The sequence below is a fragment of the Symphodus melops genome (genome assembly GCF_947650265.1).
Source record: "Symphodus melops genome assembly, chromosome: 10".
Lineage (NCBI taxonomy): Eukaryota > Metazoa > Chordata > Actinopteri > Labriformes > Labridae > Symphodus > Symphodus melops.
Genome location: NC_136700.1, coordinates 22,504,053 through 22,522,854, shown reverse-complemented (window position 1 = coordinate 22,522,854; position 18,802 = coordinate 22,504,053). Strand labels below are relative to the sequence as shown.

The 18,802-nt window shown below is 39.4% G+C and overlaps 4 protein-coding genes across 10 annotated transcripts in view; 1 reads left to right on the top strand and 3 right to left on the bottom strand.

Annotated features, from left to right (window-relative positions):
* Window positions 1–1,929, bottom strand: part of sgsm2 (small G protein signaling modulator 2) — a 62,792-nt gene extending 60,863 nt beyond the window's left edge. For 2 of the 3 annotated variants that reach the window (XM_079354421.1, XM_079354423.1), the window contains exon 1: window positions 1,720–1,929. In XM_079354421.1, coding sequence (XP_079210547.1) covers window positions 1,720–1,779 — 60 coding nt within the window. In that variant the 5' untranslated portion in view covers window positions 1,780–1,929. The remainder of the gene's footprint in view (window positions 1–1,719) is intronic. The other variant, XM_079354422.1, reaches the window with a different exon arrangement.
* Window positions 1,930–5,314: 3,385 nt separating this feature from the next.
* On the bottom strand, window positions 5,315–11,079 carry tnfaip1 (tumor necrosis factor, alpha-induced protein 1 (endothelial)). 2 transcript variants are annotated; one of them, XM_079353789.1, is made up of 7 exons: window positions 10,862–11,079; window positions 9,335–9,710; window positions 7,878–8,047; window positions 7,138–7,221; window positions 6,686–6,738; window positions 6,358–6,553; window positions 5,315–6,082 (listed from the first exon to the last, which is right to left on the bottom strand). In XM_079353789.1, exons 2-7 carry the CDS (start codon window positions 9,579–9,581, stop codon window positions 5,852–5,854), a joined length of 981 nt encoding a protein of 326 aa, XP_079209915.1. In that variant the 5' UTR covers window positions 9,582–9,710; window positions 10,862–11,079; the 3' UTR covers window positions 5,315–5,851. The 2 variants fall into 2 exon arrangements, with proteins under 2 accessions (XP_079209915.1, XP_079209914.1); XM_079353788.1 differs by having other exon boundaries at window positions 9,335–9,690.
* Window positions 11,080–11,683: 604 nt separating this feature from the next.
* Window positions 11,684–14,739, top strand: ift20 (intraflagellar transport 20 homolog (Chlamydomonas)). Of its 2 annotated transcripts, XM_079354550.1 has the most exons (5): window positions 11,685–11,797; window positions 12,486–12,623; window positions 12,740–12,825; window positions 12,922–13,025; window positions 14,108–14,739. In XM_079354550.1, exons 2-5 carry the CDS (start codon window positions 12,497–12,499, stop codon window positions 14,187–14,189), a joined length of 399 nt encoding a protein of 132 aa, XP_079210676.1. In that variant the 5' UTR covers window positions 11,685–11,797; window positions 12,486–12,496; the 3' UTR covers window positions 14,190–14,739. The 2 variants fall into 2 exon arrangements, with proteins under 2 accessions (XP_079210675.1, XP_079210676.1); XM_079354549.1 differs by having other exon boundaries at window positions 11,684–11,797; window positions 12,740–13,025.
* Window positions 14,740–15,473: 734 nt separating this feature from the next.
* Window positions 15,474–18,802, bottom strand: part of lyrm9 (LYR motif containing 9) — a 28,315-nt gene continuing 24,986 nt past the window's right edge. Inside the window, exons 1-4 of one of the 3 annotated variants that reach the window (XM_079354428.1) lie at window positions 17,722–17,816; window positions 16,819–16,990; window positions 15,768–15,860; window positions 15,474–15,684 (exon numbers count right to left, since the gene is read on the bottom strand). In XM_079354428.1, the coding sequence (XP_079210554.1) occupies window positions 15,667–15,684; window positions 15,768–15,860; window positions 16,819–16,944 (237 nt within the window). In that variant the 5' untranslated portion in view covers window positions 16,945–16,990; window positions 17,722–17,816 and the 3' untranslated portion in view covers window positions 15,474–15,666. Of the gene's footprint in view, window positions 15,685–15,767; window positions 15,861–16,818; window positions 16,991–17,677; window positions 17,817–18,802 lie in introns of those variants that run through there. The other 2 variants (XM_079354426.1, XM_079354427.1) reach the window with 2 other exon arrangements.

The following is an 18,802-nucleotide window of genomic DNA, read 5'->3' as shown; positions in this document are numbered from 1 at the left end:
ACACTCACTTCTTGAGCTTGCCTCTAGTAGTCGCCAAAGGAACGACAGTCTTTTTATATTGCAGCCCTTTGACATCAGTCTTGTTTAAATCAGACTTGACAAGTGATGAAACATGAAGGACTTTTTGTTTCTTTTTTTCTGATTACTAAATGCCTGACTCAGTGTAAGTTTGGCTAACGATAACTGTACTAACGATCCAAATGAAATCATTTCCACAGGGAGATGTAAATAATAAAAATGCAAAGAGACACCGAACACAAACTGTACTTGTGAAGAAACAGAGAATGGTGTGCAACAGGTTGGACAAACAAACAGCATTGACTTGCTAAAACCTCCTCAGTAGATCTTCTGCAATTTAGTTATTAATTAACATACACCCATTGGAGATTTTTTTTTTTATGCCACTCAATAAGGTTGTAATAGGTATGTTTTGGTTTAAAGATTAACTATTTGCTGGACAAATAATAAGGTATCACTTGTTAAATATGAGGTTTTCCATCTCCAGCCTTTTCTCTCCTGTTTGACTGCCCGGTTGATTTTGGTCTTGATATTTTTAGCTTGACCTTTCCTCTTCATTAAAATTATGGAACTACCAGCTCACATTTACACTCAGTCTTACTCTATGGCGGTGAGCCACACCTTGCCACATTCAGCTGATTTACTCTGACATTTCAGCAGCAGGGAAATCGCTCTCCAGCTATGGATCTTTGGGTAAAGTCGGCAGGAGGATTACAGTGTTGGAGTGGGCAGAGAGGTTAACGGAGTAATGATTTATGATTCCTCACAGGAGAGACGTGAGACATTCATCAGCAGGAACAAAAAAGCCTGTGGCTCTGTTTGAACTGTTAGTAGAGACAAACGGAGAAACAACCTGTGTAGAAAAAGGATGCTCTGCTGGAACAATTCAGACAGGTGCTCAAAGCAAGGATATGTCTGCCTGCAAGGCTGGATTATTCATGGATGGATTCATGGATCCAAAAACTATAATCCCAAAATATTTTGCTAAACGAAAAATCATTTTGGTGCTTTTGTCAATCAAATATATTTAAGATTTCAAATATTTGCAGGTTTATGCATCATAAATTCTTTGCTTTTCGTGTCATTTTTAAAAGAAAAGTCTTTGGGTTTAAGGCTGGTGGTTTAACAAAATAGAAATGTAAAGATACCTCTTCCCCCAACTTTCTCGCAATTTTTCTGGGCTTAGAAATAAATCCTAATAATATGAAGCAGATTAATTGACACTGAAAATGATCATTTGTTGCAGCCCGACTCGGATCTTATGGCAAATATCACGGTTTCTATGCTGGACACATAATGCATATTACAGCTCTGTTATTAGAAATACCAGCAGATTACAAAACACCTAAAACCTCAATGTATACCTTTTGCATGTGCAGTTAAAAACATGCATGTTTATGTAAAATGCAGGAATATTCCTTCAGCAACATTTTCAGCTGAACACAACAGCCATATCAGCTACTCATCACTAAATTGGTCAGACAAAGGAAACATACATATTTACACAAATTAAAGGGCAGGTGCAGTTTATAGCCCATGTGCATACAGTATTCCTCCTCATATTGTACACTTACATTAATAATCGAGTTTCAAGAACAAGCCTTAATATTCATGCAACAGCCTCTGACCGTGTGTGTGTGTTGAAATAAAACAGAAAATATAGAAATCTGCGGGTCGACAGGCTGTCAAAACAGCGCCTACCTCTCGTTTGACGTTCCATAATAATTTTTCTTTGTAATCTTCCTCAGTGGAGCTCTCCATGTCTGTCTGTCCGCCTGTTTGTTCAGTGTGTGTCTGTCCGCGGTGAGCACGACACAGCCCTGACACACTCCGTCCGCTCCCTCTGAACCTGCTCTCCCTTTTTATTTCTCGTTTCCTTCTTTCTTCGCTCAGCTGGACTCTGACGCAGCCGAGCAGCCCGGCCTTGACGTCACATGGCCCCGCCTTCCTCGGCGTCCTGATCAATGGAGAACATGTCAGAGACCCTCCCAGCAGCAGCATCCAGCCCCGCCCAGACCTGCAGCCTGCAGCCTCTCAGCATCCAACAAGGCAACCTGTAGAGCCCGCAGGTTTATTTTTAGCAGCCTCTTCCTTCTCTCCTGAAAGAAACGAGTGACAGCAGGGGAGCTCTCTGAAAGTTGGGAAATGATCTAAAGACATTAAGGATTATAGTGCACTGACATGTTGTGAAAATTGGGGATGGTAGTCACACTTCCCGCAACAACCAAGAAAACGAAATGGGGCGGCTTGATATATTGGTATAGAATATGTGTGAAATCCCTTTATATCTGTCCAACCTCCCTAGTGCAGAAGTGACAAACAAGTTTTTTCCAAAATCTGCAGTTCCCTGAGTGGCCACTGGAGAGTGTTTATAACTGCGAGCCAATTCCCATTCACTCCAATGTTAAATACCCAACTTTATAGCAGAGGGACCATTGTTGATCTGTAAACTCATTTCTTTTTCATTACAACTGAACATAGTTTAAATTGTAATATTACTCAAATTAATGCTAACTCGTAGCCTATATATTGTGTTTCAACCTCAGAACAGGTTAATCTGCTAGGAGGAACCTTAGCTAATCCACGGATTGAGCTCAACTTCTCTGCTGTGTTTGTGTTGATGTTGATGGCTATAACCACAAATGGTAGCCTATTTCATACAGTGGGAAATAAGGAGGTAAACTATTAACCAAGCCTTGTTTGAATTAGACTAAAATATAAACTGGTGACCTGATAACCATGCCTTTTCTAACCACTTGCTGCTCTTTCACCCTCAGCTTCATGTTCTTGTCAAGCGACAACTGGTTTAAAATAATGAAGCCAAGTTGGTAGTCCAAAAAACTGTCTACTTTAATCCCTATTAGATCCTGCATCAAAATCAAAATGTCAGTTTTTACAGCAGAAATAAACCTAGTTCAAAAATAAGATTAGGTCTGAGTGAAATTGTCGTAAAAGACACAGAGTATCAACATCGCCAGCTCCAGGTGTGCATGTGTCAGAATTGCATCTTACCATTTCACAGGATGTCACATCTCTTCTTAGCTTCATCTGTCAATGTCCTTTTTCCCCCTCTTAGCCTCAGATGTTGTATCAAAAACCAACAGTCATGGACTTGGGCCTGTATTGTGCTTATTTAGTCTTCTGACTACTCAAAGCACTTTTAACACTGCAGGTTACACCTCACTTTCAGACTCATTCACACATTGATGACAGAGGCTACTATGCAAAGTGACCAGAATTTACTCATTATTCCCCATTACTCCCTGACAACGAAGCAACAAGAAAAACTGGGGGTTAATTGTCTTGCCCAATGACACATCATTGCAGGAACTTGGGATCGAACTGTCGACCTTACAGTTGAGAGATGACGCTGTGTACATATATCGGCTAACTGGCTGCTTAACTAGTACCATGAAACTGTACGCAATTCTCAGGAGACAATTGTGGGCATCAGCAAAAGTTACATAGTGCTGAAAACAGGTGACTAGACGCTCGTTGGACATAGGAGAAGTTTTAGCTACCCTATTAAAAGTAATTGTACTTTGGGGGCCAATGGTAGCCTAGTGGTAGAGCAGGCCAGGTTTGAATCCAACCTTTGGCTCCTTCCCGTGTGTTGTCCCTACTCTCTCTCCCTGATTTCTGACTCTATCCATTCTCCACTCTGACTCTATGTCCTACCATCCATCCATTTTCTGCTGCTTATCCTGGGCCGGGTCGCGGGGGCAGCAGTCTAAGCAGAGATGCCCAGACTTCCCTCACCCCAGATACCTCCTCCAGCTCTTCCGGTGGGACCCCGAGGCGTTCCCAAGCCAGCCGAGAGACATAGTCTCTCCAGTGTGCGACTCTATGTCGCACGTCTAAATAAAGGCAAAAGCCCCAAAAAAATCAATCTCATATAAAAAAGACAATTATTGTTATACTAGATACACTTTGAAACTACTATTTCAATGTGGAAACATTACATATTGTTGCTTTAATCTTCCCTGTAATTCAGATACAACTTTTTTAAAGATGGATGACGATGAATGATTTATGCAGGAAAAATGAGTGTGACAACCAACCACAGTCTGCCGTATTTTTAGAGCAGATAGCTCTTCAGTGCATTCATAAGGGAGGAAACTTGCAATGCATTTAATTAGCTCATTTTAATGCAGCTCATTTAATGACTTCATTCACAAGCTTGCCAGGGTGTCACCAACACTCAGGAGGGCCTGCAGCTCATCCATGAGGTTTCTATAAATAATCACTGTGAAGCACACTGTGGTCATCCTCAGTGACGATGCCAGGCAGGCCGGTTGCAAATACATGACGTCACAAAACGTGATCTAAAAAGCAAACACTGATTTGAATCCAGTCCCGTTCATGACACCTGCTGCTGGAGCCTCCTTGTGGGATGAGTGTGCAACTGCAGCCATCAGTTTCACACAATTTTATTCAGCAAAGTTTACCCTGAAAACTGCATGACCATGGCTTTGTGTCTGCAATTACATATATGGTAAAAGAAAGGTAGACAGATACTTCAAAAGATTAAGAAATTGAAAATATTTTTAAATACCAAATATGTAGTTTCTTTAGGTAAAACTGCTTTTTAATTTTGAAATCTGAAATCTTTAAAATTCACATCGTTCTGGATATATTGTTTTCAGAAACCTAATTCTTTTTATATGTTTTCAGAACATTGTCTCTGAAAGCATTACAGATTTACTCACCTAGACATTTTTAAAGCAGCTGGTTGTCGAGCCCAGTATTAACATTTTAAAGAATGCAACCCAATGTTAAGTCTATGTCTGGTTTTAGAAGTTAAAGAAAGAGCCTTAAATGTATGTTAATAATGTATTTATCATATTATAGTTTTCACTGCCAGTGTTAGACTCTGTTATCCGTGCATTGTGTTTAGTTACGAAATCAGATAGTTTCCTTAAAAAGCAAACCGCCTTTATTATTTTCAGACAAGCGGTCTGTATTTTTATCACTTTGTCGGGATTAGAGTTGTCATGACAGGAGAATTTTAAACTTCATTACAATTCTGGTAATAATTGAACAATGACGATATCCGTTTAACACCATGGTAACAAAAGTACAACAAACATCTGACCATGCAATATTGGGAAATCTTGTTTTTAGTCATCAAAAGTTGCAGCCAAACTTGTTGCAACAACATGACTGTGCCCACAGTGCTCCGTTTTGATTCTGAGAGCTGATGTTTTGTTCTTGAAGCTTTGGCAGTTTATCCATCACTAAAATAACAGGGCCTTAGACCTTAAAGCCAAAAGAATAAAGACTCAGGACAGAAAACTGCTGAATAACAAGAATTTTATCTTCACAACTGGAGAAAGGCATCGTGGTAAACTGGATTCAAAGAGACACTGATTGTGGGGAAAAACCTAAGACAGGTTCATCTTTGCTTGCAGTAAACGTTGTTATAATGTGTATGAAAAATATAATTTATAAATATAAAACATGCTCTCCTGCCGATTAAGAGTCTAAGTGCTTTGATCGTAACAATATTTCATCCAAGAAATATTGCTCACTAGTGATTTACCCTCTACTGCTAGGCTACATGTAAGAATAAAAAGCTTCTGCACATAAAGAATATTTGAAGAAGTTGCTCTGAATTATTTGATAATTCATGAAGTTTTATAAACAGAGCCGATGACATCACAGCTATCTGGGATACGAGTCAGATTTAAAACCTATTTGGCCACAGTTGAACCTTTAGATAGTGGTAAGAAGGTAAAACATTCACAGGAGAAACGTCTGAGCATCATCAGGTTTCATGTTTGAATGTTCGTCCTCGACGTGATGAGCTGAAGTCTGAGCAGCGTCTTCAGCCTCAGTGTCCAAGCTGTCGGTCGTCGTATGTGCTGTACCTCTTAACGTGGATCCGACGGACTCGCTCTCGAAGCTCAGATCCTCCGGGCCCCTCTTCTTCCTCGCTGAGGGAGCCACAGTTGTTGTAGCTCCGTCTCGTTGCCTCCAGCAGCGAGTTGTCAGGCAGCGGCATCGTCTCGTAGAGCAACGTGTTCAAAGTCTCCTCGTAGATGCGTGCTTCAGGAAACTCCACCTGACGTCAAAAGAGACAGACGCAAACCATCTTTACACCGTAATTACATTCATAGAAAAGGTCATGTCGCAGTAGATGTGTTTGTGCTTCAGTCATGCCTGCAGATCAAGTTAAACACTGGTTGCAGAACATATTGCAGTCTGATTGCAGCTGGACATAAGTGTGGAAAAACAAAGTCATATCTGAGATTTCAGGGGGGGCGAGGCTCTGTCTGCTCTGAGGTTGTTCAAACTACATTTGCACATGCTAAGTAGAATCAACATGTGCAAACCTACCTTGCTCTGCTTCTTCTCCGTGGCGTAGACGATGGAGGTGCAGCACACTTCAGCCAGCTTGCGACCCTGACCGTAAAATGACCAGCAGCAGATCTCATCCCCAATCACGTCTTTGATGAAGAGGACGCGGCCGTTGAAGCTGAGGGAGAGCCTGTCGAACAGCTCGATGTTCTTCAGCAGGTTGTCGTCGGAGTTGCTGTCGAGATGAGGAGAAGTTCTTGAATGGTTCAATCTGCTCTGTGGCCTGAGGCTCTTTGCTTCCAACAGTGCAAACATGATGTGAGGATTCAGAGAAAGTGGTCAGACCTCTGAAGAAACGCTCTCTTACCTGGTGTAGGAGTATTTGTTGTTGCTTCTGTTGTACAGCAGCTTCACCACAGGCTTAGAGAGGGGAAATATCAACATGTTATTCCTGAGAGACTGTAAAATGCCAACTATGAATTACATTAGAGCAGCCATCTTTTTTAGGCGAGCATTCGTCACAGTTCAGTTCGGACACACAGATTAGACTTTTATGCAGTTGAGACAGCGTTCCCTCCGTCTTTCGCTCACAGCAGTGTTGGCTTGACTCACATCAAGAATATTGACCACCAACAAACCTCATAAAAACATTCATGACGAGAGCATTTTGATCCTTTCTCCAGGTACTTGTTGTTGTTGTTGTTGTTGTTAAATCGCCCTGAGACGGGATCCTTCTTCAGGCTGCTAACATGCTTTTCTTTTAGGTCAAAAATGAAACATTATTAAGAAAACTGTTTCCAGACAATGATCCGCGTGTACCTTTGTTGAGGACTGGATGAGCCTCTCCTCTTCTTTACTGGAGGTGACCACAGGTATGACACACATGGGCTGCTCCTTACTGTCCTGTCAACGACCACAGAAAACAAAGAAAGGTTATTAAGAGTTTGTGTTGTCTTTCTACTGACTGTAGGCCGAGTGTCACGTTTTAAACTGGTTTGAATCATCTCTCTCTATGTCAGAACAAAAGTCACGTGACTAAATCGGCAGACATCTTTAAGATTGACTTGAACACAGCCTTGTGTACAGAGCCGGACTGCGACAGAAAAATCAGCCCAGTCTGAATGCTTATGGCTGTAATCATCAGTAGTTACATTAACACACAAAATCAATGTTATATTAAGCCCTGACAGTGAGCATCAATACTTTTTAATTTAAACTAAAGTTGAATCATTGTGTCGAGGTACACTTGAATGTTCTGGTTCATTAAAGAGTGTAAAACCGAACTTCCCACTGACAGGATTAATAACGCATATCGATACTCTGCATATGTCCAATAACACACGTCAATGTCAAAGCCATTTATTGTCCATTTTTAAACATGTTCTGGACATACAGAGTGGAAAAAACGTTTCTCTCTGAGCCACGGTGTAAACAGCAGAAAGATTTTTGAAATATATTCAAAAATATAAATTAATGAAATAAAAGATGAGGAAAGACTTGTGTTGTTTGGTGTGCCACTTGCACATTGTTTTGAACAACTGTCAGTGTGTGTGACTGACCTGCAGTGTGTTCTGACAAAGCTCCACCAGGCCCTCGATGAGGAAGAACTTTGCCTCAGCCAGCAGCTCCTGGACGGCCTGACGACCTTTGGGTAAAGTCAATGTGCTGTCGCGCAGGTAACACAGAATGCTGCCAAAGTGTTTCCCGCTGCGGTCGATCAGGATCCAACCTGTAGGTAATGCAACAATATAAGATGATGATGAGAATCTTATCATCTAGAGCAGGGTTTCTTAACCATAGGGCCGCGGCCCTTCGAAGGGCCGCGAGCGCCACCTGCAGGGCCGCAAGGGGATAATATGTTTGCATCTGTGGGCCGTAAGGGCCGTGATCGTTGGCCTGCAGTATACTCTCCGACCACCAGAGGCAGTATCATCAGTTAGAAGTACTGGAACTTTACTACGCGACACGCGCGACACTCAGCAGTACAACCACTTCCTCCACAACATCCTGTTTAGCGGCTAGTTCTCCCAGGTCTTAACTAAATGCAGCATATGGTCGCCCTGTGCTCGGGTAAAGGTTGAACTATTTGCTGCAGGTGTTCGTTGCTCTTTTGGCGGCGACATACACGATGTCTCATATCAAGGTTCTGTTTTAAAAGACGATACAACGCGAATAGCTGCTGAAGCACATAGCCGCCGCCATTGTTGTTTGTTCTCGACTACTGCGCATGTCCAAATGTTTCGTCTTACTGTCACAGCGTCTCCGTGTAAACGGCGCCTGAATCTGAATGGAAACATGATGGAGAGGTTCTTAAAACGAAAAAATAATGACAGCAACGGGGGGCAGCGCTACACAAAACAGAATGCTCTTTTTAATTTCACCAAATCTACCGAACTACTTAGAGCACCTCATTTTATTGCTTTTGTTGCTAAGTTTATATTGTGTTACTTATTTGACAAACATGCACTAAAACATGGTTTTATATGAGCAAAATTAATTAAATGATCTTAACTTGTGCAAGGTTTTATGCATAATTAGCCAATGTATAGGTTATATATTGATTAAAAAACATACAAATGAAGAACAGGATTCATTATTACAACATAGTGACACAAATAGCTATTAAATAAAAATGACCGCAAAAGTTAAATCAGAACCATTCACTCGATTGGGCCCCAGACTACCTTGCCCTGAAAATGTTGGGCCCCAGACTACCTTGCCCTGAAAATGTTGGGCCCCAAGGTCAAAAAGGTTAAGAAACCCTGATCTAGAGGATATAAAAAGCAAGTATCGCTAATCATTTTTAGAAAAAGCTCATAACTTAAGTTATTAGACCTAGTTTAGACCTTAAAGCTTTTTAAAATGATCCACCAGGTTTATTTGCGCCACATGATTTCCCTTGTTGAAGTATTTTTTAAATGCTTCATAGATTTAGTACAACCTGAAAGTTAGTGAAAAAGATAATAAAAACATGTTAAAGTCATTGCTTATGGACAAATGTCAGCTTGTGTCTCACCGTCTTTATCAGTGAACACTTCTTTCTTTCCACTGAACATGGATCTCAGCATAGATTCCTGTCTGGTCAGCACTTGCAGCGTTGCGTAAAACAGCGTCCCCCCCACGTTAAGCCGCACATATTTGTTGCCCAAGCCCACGGCTCCTCGATAGCTGGAGGTCTTGGTCTTCGGACAGGTCAGAGATGGGGCTGAGGACATGCAGTGGGACTGGGTGTGATGCTGGGGCAGACAGCTGTCCCCGGACATGTCCCTTTGGAGGTAGATGACCACCCTGCAAACGGAGGTCCGAGGGTCCCCCGCCGTGGTGACAGCTACTGATGAGGCCGCCACAACCAATTACTGTTCCAGATCATTCCTAGAATAAAACACACAGAGCTGGGGAGGTTTATTCAAAGCATACACATGATTGTACTGTTTTACCCCCCAAAAATTAAAAAACTGCAATCATAAAGTAGAAATAAATGACATAAGTCTGGAGCACTGTGGTCATAAATATAATGTTTATGAATGATAACGGTGAGAAGCTGACAGACGTAAGTTTATAATTGGGCTCGTCTAGTTTCCTTCATCTCTGGAAAACTGACTAAATGAAAAAAAGAGCTTCAACTATCCACAGTCACCTCTACCTTACTGCTGTCTTTCCTTTCAGTTCCTCTTCCGGACTAAAGGAATGTGAGTGGGCAGGAAACCAAAAAGGAAAGAAGGTAGGGGAGGACACATCTGTAGGCAGACATTGACCAACTTGCTGTATAGAAGAATACATTCTTAGTCTTATGAGTCACAAGAAAAGTACAAAGAGGTTTTATAAACTCCAAAACAGATCTTGTAAGTTTACTAACTTTAGATGACATAATTTACATATGAAACAATCCTACAGGTCTGTTGGGCAGCGGGCCCATCAGAGAATAAACCTTAATATAGAGGCACATAAAGGGGGTGAACAAACACATCTTGTAGGTTTCATAACAGATCATCCTGATCATTTCTCCGCCTGAAGGGAACAACATGTCTTCAATAGATAATCTACTTTGACTAATTCACTTAAATGAATATTTCAGAGTCTTGAGGATGTAAGGTCAGATAGAGGTGATGATGACAGATCTCTCTTTAAAGGTTTAACATTTTAATATTTTCCTGGTTGTCACAAATGGATGGATGTGATTTTATAGCAAATTTATTGAATGTATAGAAATATATATGCATATTGTTATGATAAACTGATCAGTTCGTCCGAATGATACCCCACGATTTAAAGATATAACACCAATAAAACACATCTGTAACGTTAAGGCCACTTTTCTGTGTTTTACTATTGTTAGCAAAGTTAGCTGAAGTTTATGATGAAAGCTAAACAGGCAGAGGAAACAGCATACTCTTAAAAGTTTGACAGTATCTTGACACTGGGGCTGGTTGGTACAATAATAGACGAAGTGTACAAAGTACAAAGAGTACATACTGTCATTGTTAAAAAGTTAAAGTTAAGTGTTAGTCTTCAGTTTGTCTCCTAGCTTAAAAAGCGAACTCACCGTGCTGTGTTTTAGTTGTTGTCAGACAGCAGCGCTACATAAAGATAACATATCTGGTTCTTGTCGTTGTGAAACAAAAATGTACTCCAAGGGCATCTAGTTGAACTTTAAAATAAAAAATAAATACAACTATGTGAAGTTAACTCTCGACTCTTTATTTTCGTCTTCTTCGCTTGTCGTTACAGGAGGCGAAATGTCGGAAACACCACGCTGCTGCCCCCTGCTGGCATTTACAGGCATAACACGCTTATAATAAATCAGTTTTTAAAGGTGCACTGTGTATTTTTTTTAGACCATAATATCTTCCCTGATTGCAGTGAGGACAAGGGCCACAAAGCAGATTAACTGATGTATCTGGATAGGATTGCTGGTTATTCTTTAATAAAACTTTTGGCATTGACTGGTGACAAATTAATCTAAACCAGATTTTTTAAACACAGCTCTTTAGGTCCCATGTAGTTCTCCTTGAGGAAATGAGAACGTGAGATAAAGGCCAAGATATGAGAAGGATTTATGAAGAAAACATTTACAGAAAATCGAAGTTAGGCGACATCAAGTGAAAATGTACTTTCTCTGAGTTTTATGAAGGACATCCAACTTTATTTGATGTACAATTTCTTACTCGTGGACAGTGTATCATATTGTATGGCTTTAATAATCATGACATCCATCATATGTTTAATTGATCAACTCTTAATTGAAGTGTTTTCTTTCCCCTGCTGCTCTCTGCATCCTGTGAGTGACAAAATGGAAATAAAATAAAATCAACAAAAAAACACACGGCATTTTAATAGCAACCATAGTGTCACTTCAAGATGATTGAGCCGGGAATACGGAGCATCTGAGGCGTACCTGAACGCACCATCATGGTTTACAATGCCACATAGCCAAACAACACAGAGCCGTTTGAGCTAACGGTGACAGCGGTGTTAAAAGGTAACAATATTATTTCTGACTCGAATAAGCTACATACTGATTTATGTGAAGTTTTTATAATAGGGACCTGAACGTGGTTTATGTATGTTTGTGACTTGTTCTCCATTTTAGACTTTTTTGAAGGGGGCAAGCTCGAGAAATGAAGCTAACGTTAGCTAGTTCATTTGGACTAATTTCAGGTTAGGGTTTGGATCATAGACAGGATTTTATTATTGGTAAAAAAACAACAATTGTGTGAACCATATTGGAGGTTTAATACAGTGTTAGCCCTTGAAGACCGGTGTTAAAGGTACCATCTGTTTAAATGAAGTTAAAGTAATTACATGGTTATAAAATCAGTCATGGTTGATTTTAAGAAACTGTGAGCTGTTGAAGATGTGCATTAAATAACTTATGCATTTTGAATAGAGCTGTTGCTTGTAAATCATGGCACTGTCTCGTTTTTCCATTTGTTGTTCTCCTATTCAAGGTCATAGTTCAGGTAAATGTGCGCATTAACATGCAGTCCAAACAGACACTGTTACTAAGTGATAGACAACAAACAGGTGTCAGCATTTAGTTATCAAGATATAAACCTGTTAGCTGCAGGGCATCTGTAAGTAATGTCCATTTAACGTGGCTCAGCGTCTTAAAGCCCGATCTTACATGATTTGTGTTTTTTATTTCCTTTATTTTTTTTTTATTACAGGGCCTGTGGCCATGGCTAAAGACCCGTTAGCCGAAGCAGGTTTTTATTTCGATGAACTCAACAAGCTGCGGGTGCTGGATCCTGATGTCAGCCAGAAGACATCTGAGCTCAAGGAGGAGTGTAAAGAGTTTGTGGATAGTAAGCACTGAAAGTCATTAAGTCCATTCAGCTTGAATTTCTATCCATCCATCCATTCAGCTTTGTCTGCACCCAACTTTGAATTTCAACAGCACATTATACCTGTCTTTTTGCAGAAATCGGACAGTTTCAGAAGATAGTGGGAGGTCTGATAGAACTGGTGGACGAACTGGCAAAAGAGGCAGAGACAGAAAAGATGAAGGTTAAATTTGCTTTCGAAGCTCTCTACATCAGCGACATGCAAGAATACGTTGCCGTCATGGGCCAAAAACACCCTGTGCTCTGTTTTCTTCTTCAGGCGATTGGGGCCAGAAACTTGCTCAAGTCAGTGGCAAAGCAGAGAGAGGCTCAACAGCAGCAGCTCCAGGCTCTGATAGCTGAAAAGAAGATGCAACTTGAGAGGTAAACTGTGTGTGTTTTTACCATTTAGTGCAATCCATATATTTCTGAATAACTAGCTTGTGTGAGCAGTAAATGCATAACCTTTTGAACCAGCATCAGTTGGGATACATCGTCTCAGACCTCCTCATGTTAAAATCACCTCATGTAAAGTTTGGTCTGTATTATGGTTGCATACACACTCATGGTTTAAGATGCTATACAAGGTATTAAATTGATTTAATCTCTGTCTTAACACAATGAATTTGATTTGTTACATCAGTATCTGATCTCAGCTACGATAGGCTTCACGTCACTCTGTCTTGACATCTCCATGTCTTCATTTGGAGACAGAAGCTATGGAAGGTATTTGGTCTAGAAGGTGGAGATAGAGCACATGCCATGATTAAAATACTTCTAGTATGGGTTAGCAAGGAGCTAACTGTGAAATTACTCAGCGAACACATTTTGAGGTGTGGAAAGAATATCTCAGTCACTTTAAAAAACCCCAGCTTATTATTCTCCCAGAATGTCTTTTGTATAGTGGAAAACTTAACAGATGTTTTCAGTGAGTTGTCTTAAGCCATAGTGTCTATTTCACGACCATAGTTAACATAAACATCATGCTGTATTGAAGACGACTTCAAACTGATGTTTTGGATGAAAAGCTTTGGAGGGAGATGTTTACTGAGATAAATCAGCAAGTTAAACAAAGGGCTGATTCCCCTACATTTAAAAAAAATAAAAACATAAATCCATGCTTCTTTTTAATCTCCCCCTGCTGGCCATTAGAAATACTGCAGGTGTAATGTACTTCTGCATTAGCCTCACTTTTAAAACCAAAGGTTGCCATCATGATTACAGCAAACAGTTACAGTATATCTAGCTTCCTGGATGTAATGACATCATTTGTTGACTTTCTGTTTCTGCCAATAATTAAAAATTTGACAGTCTATGATAAATACCTTTCAAAAAGAAAAAGTTGACAGTATGCACATGATAATCTACATCATTAGTGTTGCATCAACATTAGTAGGCATGTTAACAACATGAACTGTGTGCGTCATTACGTTATTTCAGTGACATTTATTTCTGTTTTGTTTCAGATATCGAATTGAGTACGAAGCCTTGTCCAAAGTGGAGTCGGAGCAGAACGAGTTTATTGACCAGTTTATCCTGCAGAAGTGACGCTCAGACTCAGATTGCAGAAAATGTTTGACGTCTGTGAGCGCGTTTCCGGAGTGCCTGTCCTGTTTCTCTCTGGGAGAGCCCTTCCCTCAGAGAGCTACTCTGCTGCAACTCTTTTTCTGAAGCAATCCCAAAGCTCCAACATCATCGGGAAACATCTTGACCTCAGACCAAACATCTCAACATCTCAGACCAACAGTAAAGACGATGGAGTTGTTTATACAAAGGAATATTATTTATACTATTTATACTGAAAGATTAGTGTGTATATCTAGTTTTACTACTTTTTGTATTAATTGCAATACTGCATGTGCATGCATCTGTAAATAAGAAGGGAGACACATTGACATCCTGATTCCATCTGTGTTACGTTTGCTTTTATTCCAATCCGCTTGTATAACCGGAGTCTGTGGGCACAACACACCATCAATACGTTCCCCTGTTCCAGATTTGTTTTCTTCGTTCTTCCTGTTTTGTGTATTTCTTGTATTCATTTAGACAACCGATGATTATACTTGAATAAATAGTGGACTATGTTGAACAATAAAAAGTTTCTTCATTAAGCTTAAAAAGTTCATCATAAGGGTTTAAGAGTTGAGAACAGTTGGCAATTATAAAAGTCACCTTGACTATTATGTTTCATTTTGTTCTTTGTCCCTTTGCTAATAAAATGAAATATGAAAATGGCCCATTAACTTCAAGGTTGAACAACTTTGTGTACTGAGCAGAACAATTCAGTCTAATAAAACAGTGAAATCTAACATCAAATCTTAATAATAAATAAAGATGACCTTAGTAAAAAGTGCTGCTGGAGCATTTGGACCTCTTCCTCAGATTTCCAATCAAACGTTTTAGGTCACATCTGCTTCGTCTCCTAAAGAGGACGAAGTTCTTTGAGTGATATACACCAACGTGTGTTTGTAGTTTCTATTATATATTCACTAGACTTACACTACTTAATAAAATAAATCAGCTTGTTTGTGTTTCCCTTCCAGGAGCTCTACAATCACTTAAGAAAATAATTCACTATTTCACACATTTGGAGTCCAGTCCATATTTCATTGTTGTTTTACTAATCCTGTGACTTTCGCTTTGGTGAAAGGTCTCAAGTTTAAAGAAAAGCTTCAGACTTCAGCTTCAGACTACAAAAGACTTTGTAGGACATGCTCCTTGGTAGCCGGGGGAAGTTGTACCGCAAAATCCTACTTTTGACCTTAGAAACTTCAGGTTGGACTGTGTGGATAATAAGTACCTGTTCATATGAAGAAGAAACAAATCAATCCCTTTGTACTGTATATAAACATTCATTTATTGAGAAAAGAAATACAATACATAGTCATAAACTCTGTTCAGTCTAATAACAGTATTTACACTTTTTAACTTTATAGTGACAGATGTTTCTTCATCATCGCTGTTCATGCACATATCAACACAACAACAAGAACAGATGTGCAGCGGGAGATGTACTCTGTGAACCTCACTTCTTCTTGGTGTACTGTAAATGTAAAAAGAGAAACAAAAACAGTTACGGTTTGTATTTTTTACATGAACCTTAACTTCAGCAGCTGCCCTCCTTACTTTATGAAGAATCCAGTCTGCGTCAGCGATTGCTCTTTGGATCATCATTTGTATCCTCTCCTGGTCGTCTTCGTCTGAATGACTGGTGTAACCCTGCAAACAAATCAAAAGATCAAGACAAGACCGTTTTTTATTTCTTACTAACTTTCTGCAGGTGGTGCTTCATCTCGCCAGGTTCAGGTCTTGACAAATTGAGTGACGAAACAAAGGCGGTGACCCGGCTTCAAGTCTGACCGTTGGCTCCTTTCCCACGTCATTACACACTCTCTCATTTATGACTCTATTCATTGTCCTCTCTCTATAAAAAAGGCATAAAAGCCCCAAATGAACTAATTTAAAAAATAGCGCAAAATTTCTTGTTCCTGTGTTCATGTTGTTTAGAAATATGTCAACAATGATTTGAATCAACACAACACTGTTGGACCTTGGTATGTCCCTGATTGGAGGATTCATAATCATCTCGTAGACGCAAGAAGACCATTTCATACCTTCCTTTTCCCTGTATTTCATCGCAGGTCTGGAATGGCAAGAATTATTTTGCCAACAACACCTATTTTGTAATTAATTTTATTGCTCATGATTTTCATCGAAAGGTATATCTTCAGACTTGTATTTGATACGTCATCTTACACTCAATTGCCCTCTTATTATAGATTAACATCAGTTATTGACTGGAAACAGCATGGACAGCACTGCAGCTCATTAGAAGGATCTAAATCATGACAAAAAGATCTGTGAGTAAAGCAGAACTATAAACAAGTAATAGATTTAAACAGGGCTGAAATAGAGGGGTTTATAGACATGATCAAATACAGGATCAGAGTGGATTTGCAACTACACACTTCACAGATGTGTTTGGGGAGCTCTGAGACTTAATAAAACTTCTAAACCAGGAGGATATTATGTGACCTTTAACTCCCACATAGCAAATTGCAATCGTTTTCTGACTCATCTTTAGTTTTTTGTTCTGTACCGTAGACATATCAACTAACAATTATATATATATATCTCCAAGATACTTTAATAATCACTGAACATGCAACAACCTCACCTGTCTGATGGCATGTCGGTAATGCTGCTGCACTGCTGTAGTTGGCAACAGTCTGCAGCATCTGAGGAGATATCGATAGAGCTGCACGGGAGTCTGGATCAACTCAGCTCCGACTAAAGGAGGCATGCCTTTGTCCCTTTGTTAGACTGCTGCTGGTGAACAGTCTACAGACCTGTGAGAGTTCACAAAGGGTTAAACAAAGCCGATTATAAGTTAAATGTAGGCGTGCTCACATTTTGTTTAAATCATTGACTTTGTTTGAAGTCAAATGAATGAAGTTTAGAAAAAAGTGCACTTGTATGCATGGCATTTAAATACATGATAATATTACCATTTATTTTGTAAAACATATTTATTTTTTCTTGAGGATATCACCTTCTTTACTGCCTCCATGAAATGACAAACATCTATAAAAAACTAAAGTAAAACTGTCAGAGCATTTCAGTTTTTTTATGCACACTTAAATGTGATCATACTTGTGCTGACACGCCCTGTTTTTCTTTCACTGATTCAATAAAACATGTTTATCATCGCGACAAGCTCTGAGAAGCAGATGAGTAAAGAAGAATGGTAAAATCACATCAGTCCTCTGAAAATGAATCTCACTAATAGTTGAGACAAAACGATCACATTGACCCATAGACTGTACAAATAATTGAACCCATTGATGCCAACGTGTTCACTTTACACACATTAAACAAAGTGTTGAAGTACTTGTGTCAAGTCTTATGTCATTTTTTAAAACTGTATAAACAATACAGATGACTGGCTAGGTGTTTTGAGCATGCCGTTATCTAAATATTATGTTGTCTCTCTTTATCCGTTGTCACCAATAAATGGATAAAAAGGAAAAGCTTACAGTAGCTGTGAAGTGTTCAGAAAGCTGTCAGAGAAAACACAGACCCTCAAAACTCTCCCTCAGTTCACATTATGACGCTTATGTCACTGTTGACGGAAGTTTGCAGCACTGCGGTCTTCTTCGTGGGTGTTGTTTTTCCGGTTGGCAGTCGTATTAGGATAACTCTCTATCGCCCCCTGTCGTCATTACTAAGATATGGCCTTTCCTTAGTGAAGTGAGCCAAGTACAAGTAAATGTAATCCTAAATTATGTGAGAAAAATAACTCTGCTTGACTCTATACGTATTAGGAAAAGGAATTAAATGTGTGTTTAAAGACCAACATCATTTTAATCTTTCTAAAAGTAGATCTTTTATCTATTAAGTAGGCATACCAACATTATGGCTTTTGTAACTCTTCATTGTCTGCGTGCAGATCCGTACAAGCTGTGTGTCAACAGGGAGTGAATCCCCCACAGTGTGTTTATTGAGGAGGCAGGAAGCCCAACGAGACTTGGGATTTTGGACATACATTTCACTTCATTTTGCAACATTTACCTTTAATCTGTTTGATTTGGCCTAAAATAAATAAATTTAACCTTGACGAAAGGGCAAAAACTAAAACATCTGTTGTCTGCGTCTGAGCAGTGATGATGTGTTACAACACATTATGGTCTAAAACCAAACATTTTCAGAGCTGAAAAAAGTGCTTACAGTCTTTCTTTGAGTGTAAGTACATTTTCTTTGTGTAAAGAAAGACTATTAGAGAAGCAGAAGTACTGATTCCACATATAATACAGGCTTTAAAATCCTCTCGGTATGAAAACAAAACATTTCCCTTATAGGAGGCAATCCAACTTAAAAAAAAAAAAATCACATTCAACTCATTGAATGTTGTAAATTTTTACTCTTTTACCAAAAGTCCCAAACAGGGACAATAGCTGGAAATAAGCCATAGCTATATACTCTTTATGCAGCACATCAGTTTCATGCTCTGTAAAACTATGTTAAATTGCAATGTCCCTGTTAAATACCTAAATATATATATATATATATATATATATAAAAAGTCAACCACAACAAACAGATCTCTTTTTTATCTGCAAGTTAAACTGACTTTTTGTTTGGGGGAGGACCTTAAAAGGGCA